The 11,808-nt window shown below is 20.0% G+C and overlaps 1 protein-coding gene across 1 annotated transcript in view; it reads right to left on the bottom strand.

Annotated features, from left to right (window-relative positions):
• Window positions 1-498: 498 nt before the first annotated feature.
• PRSY57_1365200 (hypothetical protein) overlaps window positions 499-11,808 on the bottom strand; it is a gene marked incomplete at both ends in the record, with an annotated part of 14,004 nt that continues 2,694 nt past the window's right edge. The window contains 2 exons of the mRNA XM_020115230.1: window positions 499-10,993; window positions 11,145-11,212. Coding sequence (XP_019970153.1) covers window positions 499-10,993; window positions 11,145-11,212 — 10,563 coding nt within the window. The remainder of the gene's footprint in view (window positions 10,994-11,144; window positions 11,213-11,808) is intronic.

An 11,808-nucleotide genomic window follows, 5' to 3' on the forward strand; every position in this document is an offset into this window, starting at 1 on the left:
AAAAAAAAAAAAAAAAAAATATATATTTATATATATTAAAAAAGTTATATAAAAATATTTTATTATGGTAAAAATATTTATTATTTTTTTTTTTTTTTTTTGGCCTTCCATAATATTAACAAAATAAAAAAAAAAAAAAAAAAAAAAAAAATATATATATATATATATATATATATATATATAATATATAATAAAGGAATGTTTAATTAAACATATAAATGAATAATTAAAAGTGTTATTGAATTGTTCAGAAAATATAAAAAAAAAAGAATTTAATATATAATAAATTATTAAATATATAAAAAATGAATAATATTAATATATGCTAACTGTTATCACTTTTTTTTTATATATCATGTAAAAATATATATATATATATATATATATAATATATTATCATTCAAATAATATAAAAAATTCTTAAATGAAATTAAAAAAAATATGTGTAATTTGTTTGAATTTTTAATTAATTTTATTTTTATTTTTTTGTATATAATTTCACTTTATGTCAACTCCTAATTTTTTGAAGATATCTTTAATATTATTATGTCTCTCTAATATTTTTAGAAATTTCATTTTTATACGTGGATCTCTTAATAAGAAAGGTTTATTAACAATTTTACAGACATCTAGATCATTTTTATGACCATCTTCTGAAAATTCTTTCCATCCCAATAAGTTGAATTGATAACATGTACAATCTTCATATTTATTATTTTTATTTTGTGCACTTGTTTCTATATTATTATTATTATTATTATTATTATTATTATATGTTTGATTGTGTTCATATGCATTAGTTGTATAATTTTGATCATTATTAATATGATTATTCATATTATGATCATTTGAAATAAACACGTTATCATTTTTACAATTAATATTATTATTATTATTATTATAATTGTTTTTGTTGTTGCTTGTTATGTTATTTACTTGTTTTCCAAGTATATTATTATTTTCCGAGTTATATGAATAAATATTAGCATTTGCATTTGCATTTGCGTTTTCCATATTTGCATTCATCACATAATTTGAATTGTTGTGATCATAATTATTATATTGGTCCTCTCCCTCTTGATAATTTTCTTCATCATCATAATAATTATAATTATTATTATTGTAAACATCTTCATAATTATCATATTCATTTTCTCCATCCTGATAATTATAGTAATTATCATCATTATCATCATAATTATTTTTATTATAATCATAATCATCATCATGATCATAATTATTTTTATTATAAATGTCATCATTTTGATACGTATTATTTAAAGCATTTGATAAATCATTAGTAGTTCCAATTTTTGAATTATCGAATTCGTTTGTCATAGAATTTATTGTGATATTATTTTCTTCATGTGTGTTATTTATATTATCATTTTTATTTTTATTTAATATTACATAATTGGATTCCTTTTGTTCATTTGTAATATTATTTGTTAGAACTTTTGTATTATTATTATTATTATTGTTGTTGTTATTGTGAATATCTACCTTTTCCGCAACAAGTGACGTATTATTTTGTGCTATATTAGATGCTTCATAATCATCAACATGTTTTGAAGGTGCTCTTGATGATAATGTTTTTCTATTTCTAAAAGGATCTTCAAAGTTATTTTTATCTGACTTTTTATATATTTTTGGTTTGGTATTTATATTTTTTAAATTACTGAATTGTACTTTTTTCTTTTCCAATTTTTGATTTTCTTCTATATCTTTTAAAATTTTTATATAATTATATAATAAATGATTCTCATCAATTTCTTTAGTTTTATTATCTTGAGCTAAATTAAAAACGATGAAACTCTTTATGTCTTCATCATTTTCATTTAAATATATTTTAGATTGAATATCTGAAAAAAAATGTGAACAATAATCATATAATTTTTTATTAACTGAAGGAATTATATTATTTGAGTTAATATTTTTTATTGTTAATAAATAATTATTATCTAAATGTTGATGTGATTCATATCCTTTAATGATTTTATTTAATATATTCTTTGAAAAAAATACATCAACCATTTTATTATATAAAAATTTATTATTAATCATCAAGTTTATATTATTAAACATATTATGAAAGAAAAACAAATACCCCTTCTTATTATTACAAAATATATTGAAAATATTATAATCGCTATTTTTACAATCATTTTTGGATATTAATGTACTATTATCAAAAGTTGTACTTTCTTTTTCTTCATTTCTCCTTTTATTAACCTCATTCATGGGTATATTATTTTCTTCTTCATCATGAGGAACATTTTTTTTCATTTCATTATCCGTATCATTATTTTTTCTTGTTTTTTTTGCGGGGGGACCCTGTTGATCAAATAAATAACCCATTTCATTGTTATGTATACGTGCATGTTTTTTCATCTTTTCTTTAGAATACAAATTATTTAATTCATTTAAATTATATGAAGCGAACATGAGAAAATCCTTAAAACTAATGTACGGAATAAAACACATATCTAGATTCAGAACGGCATCTTTGATGAATTTTATTTTTTTTATCATATTTAATATATATTTTGACAATATATCCAATGAACTGTTCAAGTTAATATGAAAGTTGTCATAGTAATTATTATCACCATAATGATCATCACCATAATGATCATCACCATAAAGATCATCACCATAATGATCATCACCATAAAGATCATCACCATAATGATCATCACCTTGGTTATTTGTATTATTTTGATTTGTGTTATTTTGATTTGCATTATTTTGATTTGTATTATCTTCATTTGTATTATCTTCATTTGTATTATCTTCATTTGTATTATTTTGATTTGCATTATCTTCATTTGTATTATGATTAGATGGATCCTCACAAACTTTATTGTGATTTCCCAATTTTCCATCCATCTTGGTAATTACAAAATCATACAAATTATTCATACTATGCAAAATATTATTTAAAAAGTCTTTTTTAAAGTCTTCTAAAAATTTTACAACCTTTTTATTACCATCATTACAATAATCGGTTGTAATATTTTTGGTCTCCCTTGAACCCATTTGAGACATGTTATTTGTTGACATATCAGATTTGTTTTGCTTTATCTGCCCTTTTTGATGTGGTATATTAATTTTTTTCTCTATAGCTTTATTTTTGTCAACCCTTTTTATTTCTTTTTTTATATATTTCATTAGGATGGGTGAAAATTGTGTGTTGACTAGCTGGAAAAGAATAAAAAGCGAGTTGTAATTATAATTTATTATTGTTATAATTATATTTAATATAATATCTATTATATATACATATTCATATAATTCAATAATTTTGTTATTCGTTTCTTCTATTATATCAAAGTAAAATGAAAAGAAGTCCAACAAATTACCGATATTAATGTGCTTGTTTAAACGTACACAAAAATCGTAAACATGAAAAAATACTATTTCGTCATTATAATATTTTATATGGTTATATATTTCTTCATTATTATCACGATGATGATGGTGATTCATAATATCACAATTTGTTTCGTGATGTTTATTATTGTGATCAACATTATTTTTATTTTCTTTCTGCTTGTTCATACTTATGATGATATTTTTTCCTCGTGCTTTATAAAATATACATGGTATTTTTTTTCTGTGGTCTTTATAATTATGTATATATCTAAAAAATAGATTTATTAAATTTTTTTCTACTTTAAAGAATGTAAAGAAATAAAAGATTTTATTTTTTATTATTTCATATATATTTATTAAACAATATTGTACTGTTTTTAAATCTACATAATCGGTATATTTATAAAGTATTTCTTTATTATTTCGATCAACTATATTTTTCGTATTAATCAATTCAAAATAATATTGTATAAAATATTTTATATATTTCATATAATTAGGACAAGAAAATAATTCTTTTTCATTATATTGTAATGAATTAACAGAACCTGATTTACAATAAGAGGATGGTTCTTTACATTCCTTTGTTGATGATTGTTTCTGAACTTTTTTAACATATTCTCTTTCCTTAAAAAAATGATCTTTATGATAAAATAAATCATCTTCATCATAAACTAAATGATCATTACTATTATTAATATCTCTATTTTTCTTTGTGCCCTCTAAATTGTTCTTGGATTTATTACTTTCCATGTTCTCATTTGTGTTATTATAAAAAATGGAATGCTTATGGAAAAATAAGAACAAAACATATGCATATCCATGAAATATGGTGCTCGATATTTTGATTATAAAACGTATGAGCTCCTGGGGAAATATCTTCTTCAAGTTATTAATAAAATTATATAATATAATCAATAATTTTTCACAAGGGAGATATAACAATTTAATTAATTTATTATAATTATTTTTGTAATTATTAAAGAAACAAATTTTTATTATATCTAATAGAAACGAAAACATATTAGATAATTCTTTAAGTAGATATATTTCTTCATTAAATGTATAATAAACATTATTTAATTGTGTAGAATTATATGAATAGAAGGAGAAATAATTAATCTTATTCATAACAATACTACTAGATCTATAATCCTTTTTATGATTTGCACTTAAAAAATTGAAATCTTTTAATTTACTTATGATTTTATATATATGATCATATAATATTGTAAATATAGGTATTCTATGATTAATAAATATAACACAACATTGAACACTTAAACATCTAGCAATAATATTATTACTTTTACTAATTCTTATAATAAAATTTATATAATCACAAAAGTCTTCAAAATTTGTATATTCCTTATTTTTTAATTCTTTTCGAATTAAAAATAATTTTGATCTTTCTTCTTCATTTAAATTATTCACGCTAATATGTTGATCATATAAATATTCTTCTCTCCTTAATTTGTTAAGTATAACATCTTCGTGATCATCTTCCTTCGTTTCGTTAAAATAATAATTATAATTACCTTCATTCTTATAACTACTATTATTATTATTATTATTATTATTAATATTATTATTATTATTATTATTAATATTATTATTACTATTACTATTAATATTATTATTATTATTACTATTAATATTATTACTATTAATATTATTATTATCAACGTCCTCATAATTATCATCATTTAGTTGGAGAAATCGTTTTATTGAATATGGACATGTCCTTGTAATATATTCTATTCTTTTTATTTTCTTAGATAAATTATTCTTATCATTTGAAGATAATAATTTCTCTCCTTTCCTCTCATCCTTCTTTAATAATATGGATTGTTCATATTTTAAATGTTCTCGTGAAACGTTCTTATTTTCTCTATAACTTGTATTATTTAAATAATCATTAGATATATTCATAGCATTATTCTTATCATAGGTTCTAATATTATTACTACTGTTATTACTTAATATTCGTTTAGACGTTAAAAATGACACACCCTTGAAATGATTTCCTAAAAAATTTTTGTTTAATACATTATGTTCCAAAGAATTATTCATCATGCTATTTATTCCATTATTATTACTTTTCTCTTTCTGATTTGTTAATGTGTCAATTTGATCTTTTATATTCTTAAAATTCATACTTAGATTTCCTATTAATGATATATAATTCTTTCTCATATAAAAACCTCTTTTCTTATAATCTTCAAAAAAAACTTCTTCATAATCATCTGAAGAATAATTTAAGTTGAATACACGGAAATGCTCACAAAAATTTTCATTCATAATTTGTTTTGTGATATCTATATCACAACATAAATATAAACATTCATTTTTCCCTTTCTCATTCAAATAAAATGGATTATTTAATTTATAATATAAAATGATTTTTTCTAGTTCTTTATCTTTCCTTAAAAGCATGTTATTCTGATAATCATTTTTCTTATCCATATATATAATATTATTATAACCATAAGAATTATATTCTTTATTTTTATATATATTTAAAACACTACCTCTTTCAGAATACAAATCATCTTTTTCTTCTTGTGATGGTAAAATATGTGATTCTGATTGTGCTTCTAATTCACGTTCCATTTGATTCCGTTTTTCTTCATACTCATAATCTTGATTTAGTTTTCCAAATTGTTGTTTTTTTTCTCCATAATATTCTTTCTCTTGTTTAATATTTTCATCTTCTTCGTTAATTTCTTCCTTCTTTCTTACTCTTTTTTTTTTTTTTTTCTCATTTATTTCTCGTTCTTCTTTTAGGTATTCACGTTTTTCATCTTTAAATATGGAGGAATGTTTTTTTTTCCTTTCTTCTATTTCTTCTACCTCTACCTCTACCTCTACCTCTTCATCTTCTTCTTCTTCATCGCTAAAAAATGTAGTTCCGTTATTACTATTTAAAATGTTTGAATACAAAACAAAGGTTTCATAATTATTTTCATATATATCTAATTTGTTAAAGTTAGGTAACCCTATAATAGTGTATTCTTCATTTATAGTATTACATATATTATTATCATTTATTTTTAAATCCACTTTTTTTTCTTCTTCCTCTATAAGATTATTATCCATATGTACATCTTCTTTATTATTTTGTATTGTCTCTTCTTTTAAATTTTCAGTATCTTCATTTCTTTTACTTTTCGTACTATTTCGTTTTCCTCTTTTACCTTTCTTATTATCACACTCATTTGTTTCTTCTTCTTTGATCATTTCTTCTGTACCCTGTTCATGATTATTCACTTGTTCGTTATCTTCCTTTTTAATATCTTCAACTTTGTTTTTTGGTTTCCTTCCACCTCTTTTATTAATTGTTGTTTTTTTGATGGGTTCTTTTTTGATGGGTTCTTTTTTCTTGTTGTTTTTTCTTTTACCCTTTGGAAGTTTGATATCATCATCATTATTATTATCATCATCATTATTATTATCATCATCATTATTATTATCATCATTATTATTATCATCATCATTATTATCATCATTATTATTATCATCATCATTATTATCATCATCATTATTATCATCATCATCGTCGTGGTCGTTAATATAATCCAGATTATCCATTTCTGACTCTTCCAAAATAAGTTCATCTTCCCTATTTTTTGTCCCTTGGTCTTCTTCTTCTTCTTCCTCTTCTTCCTCATCTTGCTCTTTCACATTTATCGCACTTTTAATTCCTTCATAGCAAATATTTTTTAAATCCTTAGAAATATAAAAAGAATATACATATGATGGGAAAATATATTTAAAGTCCAAAAATGTTAGTAGTAGTAACATTCCAGATGTACTATAAGAAGGAATTAGTCGCGTATATTTTAATACCGAACGAAATAAAAAGGATTGATTATCAGATGTTTTGTTAAACCATAAATAAAATATCCTTAATATATATATTATATCATATCTTAATATATATATAGATGAATGATGATTATATTCAGTTATATTATTTGAACCTAACCAATCATTAAAACTTAATAATTTATTTAATAAATATAATAATGAATAAAACAATTCATTGTTTCTATAAGTTTTTAATGTTATGAATTCATTATTATCATGTGTTAAATTATAAAAAAAATTAAAAAGCACATTTAATATACTCTTAACAAAAAACAATGTTTTTGATCGACACTTTAATATTTTGTATAAATTCCTTCCACTGAATTTATTAAAATTCATTATTGCTAATTTAAATATATTCATATTTAAAAATATTATACTTTTTGATATCAACTTAATTAAGAAATCTAAATTATTTTCACTATATAATGCTGATCCTATATTTTTTATACTATTTTCTACATCATATTTATTTATATAATTTGATATTAGAAATATATTCTCTGTATACCTTTCATTTGGATCTACATTTGTATAATATATATTATTATAATTTACCTGACTTGTTAATAAATTTTTTTTTTTTTTTTTTTTTTCTTTTTCTAAAAATGTGTGTAAATTGGAATATTCTTTAATTGGCTTGTTGACTTCGTCTAATTTATTATTTTTTATACACAAATAATTATGATATTCAAAACCTTTATAGAAAAAACCATCATTGTTAATAATAAAGGGTTCTTTGTTTTGATAATCATATATTTTTCTTTTTTTTAAAACATTTTTATTATGATTATTTTTTGCTTTATGTACATGGTTGTTTTCATTTTGACCATCCTTATCATAGTAGTCAAAATTTTCGTTGTTATATTTGTTTTCCTCATCATAATAATTATCATAATTATCATCATCATAAGTATTATCCACATCTTCATCCTCCTCCTCCTCCTCCTCATCATCATCATAATAATAATCATCATCCTCATTATTATTATTATTATTATTATCATCGTTATACTCTAAATTCGATTCGTTTGTCCTGTCAACTGCATGTGTTTGTTTTTCATTGTAAGGATCATATATATTATCAAAATAATTTACATTAGAACATAGATTCATATAATAATACAATAAATGTAAAGGTAAGAATGGATACGTATCCAATTTTTTATTTATATTATTATCTGTTGATGTATCATCCAATTCTTCTAATAATTCTACAAATTCATAATTTGTATTTCCCAAAAGTATACAATTTCTTGTTGAATTGTTTATATATATATCATTGTTTAATTTCGTAATAGAGTTATTTAATTCTTTAGATCTTCTTAAAGAATATTTATCTTTGTCAATTTTACAACATTCAATTATTTTTTTAATATTTGGATTATATTTTGATTTTAATGGAAATAAGTTAAGAATAATATCTTCATTATCAAATAAGTCTTGTTTTATTTTTTCAACAAAATCATTATTTTTATCTCCAACATGGTTTCTATTATTTTCATTAATGCTTATATGTTCTTGTGTAGGATTATTATTTCTTTTATTAACACTTTTATTATATTTATTTAATATGTTAAATATACTATCCTTGTAGGCTTCTTTCTTTTTATTCTTATCCATTTCATTAAATTTCTTCTTTTCATATTTATATAAATCAAGATACAAACCTCTTAAATTGTAATACAAATCGAAATATGTTTTATAAAATAATTTATCATGACTTATGTAATGTTTTAAAAATATTTTTTTTGTTTCTTTATTATTTAAGGTACCATAAGAATGATCTTTTTCTTTTTTTATTTCTCCTGTAATATGTTGAATTTCTTCTAGACACACAAATATAGAATAACCAAAATGAAATATAAAATAACCACTATCATCATAAAATATTAAATTATAAATAATATTTAATAAATATCTTATAGATACCAAAATAAATTCATTAGTGTCATTATTTTGTTTATTATCTTGTTGAGAATTATTTGAAGGGTCAAGTATATTTATATTATTAACACAATGATTTATATTATTACTATTATTATTATTATTATTATTATTATTATTATTATTATTATTATTATTATTATCATCATCATCATTATTATGATCAATTTCTTGGGGTGTTTCTCTTTCATATTGTACCGTTTGATTGTTTTTCTTTATTATGTCATTTTTTCTTTTTCTGTTATTTTTTTTCCAATTATGTTCATATATTTTTTCTAAATATATAAAGTAATAAAATAAATATATAATATGATGAAAGAAATTATAAAAGTTGTTATTATTAAATATGGCTAGCTTGGATAAAGGATAATTACATAAAACATTAAAAAATTTAATATATGTTAAAGATATTTCTTTGCCACTATTAAAAAAGTTATATATTAATATATTTGTTTTACAAAATATTTTTAATGAACAAAGAATATAAGAACAATAATTACGTATATTTTTCATGTCTTTATAATTATATCCATTTAAATATAATTCATCTGATATATCTTTATTTCTTAATATGTCATTATATGTATATACACTTTTTATATTATCATAAAAGAAATTCTTCTCATTATATATGAATTCCATGTTGATATCATCTACATTATAAACTACATCTTTTTCTTCTTTCATATTATTATTATTATTATTATTATCTGTAGTATAATTCGAATTTAAAAAATATGAATTACTTTCCTTAATTTTGTCTTCTTCATTGTTTAATAAATCATTTGTTTCTTTTGGTCCCTGTCCACTAAAAAAATACCCCTTATTATTATTATTATTATTATTATTATTATTATTATTATTATTATTATTATTATTATTAATATGAATACCACTTTTATTATCATTTTTATTTTCATTATTGTGCGTATAATTTTCGCTATACGGGTCGTCATATACACATGTCAATTCATTATCTTCATTCCTTGTATTATAATTATTGTCATATATAATATCATCCATTGGATTATTTATATTATTAGTTCCTTGGAAATACATATTATTATTAAGATTATCATCAACCTGATCATTCATATTATCATCATAATCGTTAATATTGTTTTCTTTTATTATATTCATATTTTCATTTGGAATATTATTTTCGTCAGAATAATTATCTTCATTATTATTTGCTTCATTCATTTCATTTTCTTTTTTCTCATTTATACTCATATTTATTTCTTTCATTTTTTTATTTATTATTAAACATATGTTCCTATAAAATACTTCATATAGAGATATGTTATATTTCATTAACACATTAATTCCACCTGAACAGTTCAGGAAATAAAACACGAAATCATTCATAGCTGTAATAAAACAAATATCATAAGAATTTAAGAAGAGGGAATTTTTAATGTGTATTTCAAATTCTTTTAAAATATAAAGAAAAAGATTAAAAAATTGTTTATATTCTAGATATGAAATAATATAATTATGTATTTTATGTATGTAAAAATTTTTCTTATTATTTTTTTCATCAAAAACAAAAATTTCATTCTCATACAGAGCATCATAACAGCTATTTTTACTTTTATAATAACATGTATGCTGAAATAATTCTTTGTGTACATTTTTTAATTCATATATAAGTTTACAGCATATTTCTTTATTAAACAAATTAGGTTCATACGTTTTTCTATTCGTAATAATATTCATGATGCTCTCTTCCCATTTGCTTATTTCTTCAAAAAGTTTAACCTTGCTTAAAATTATACCCAGCAATCTTTTAATATTATATCTATAAAAAGGAACATCAAAAGGAGATATATAAATAAATAAATAAATAAATAAATATATATATATATATATATATATATATATATATATAGACAAAACATTTTTTTTTTTTTTTTTTTTTTTCTTGTGTATCATTTTAATTTTAGTATTACCTTTTCAGCTTCCTGTGTGATGACAACTCTAATAACCTTTTATACAGCGTGTCATTATTTTCATCCACCTAAAAATATAAAATACAAGCATGTTTATGTGTTGCTATTTTTTTAAATATATATGAATAAACATAAATGTGGAATAAATGTGGAAAACATGTATATCATATATATATGCATATATTTATATTTTCTTCATATAAGACATTATTTTTTTTTTTCTTTAATGTACTTATTTTTCAAAAAAAAAACAAAAAAAATTAATAAAATTATATAATATAATATAACATAGTATAGATTTATATAATATAATATAACATAGTATCGATTTATATAATATAATATAACATAGTATAGATTTATATAATATAATATAACATAGTATAGATTTATATAATATAATAAAAAAGTTCTACATATATAAATATACAATTATCTATTTATTAATTCTGCGATATTTTTTTCTTTTATTCTTTGTTCTTTCTTTTGAGCATTTTAAATATATATATATATATATATATTTTATACAAACATAAAAATTAAGATAAAAAAAAAAAAAACAAAAAATTAAAACATATGATATACATATAAATCTTTTATAATTAAGTTTTAAAAAATATTAAAAATATCCGTTTTATAACATGTTTCAACCACCAAAGGGAAG

The sequence above is a fragment of the Plasmodium reichenowi genome, chromosome 13 (genome assembly GCF_001601855.1).
Source record: "Plasmodium reichenowi strain SY57 chromosome 13, whole genome shotgun sequence".
NCBI classification, from domain to species: domain Eukaryota; phylum Apicomplexa; class Aconoidasida; order Haemosporida; family Plasmodiidae; genus Plasmodium; species Plasmodium reichenowi.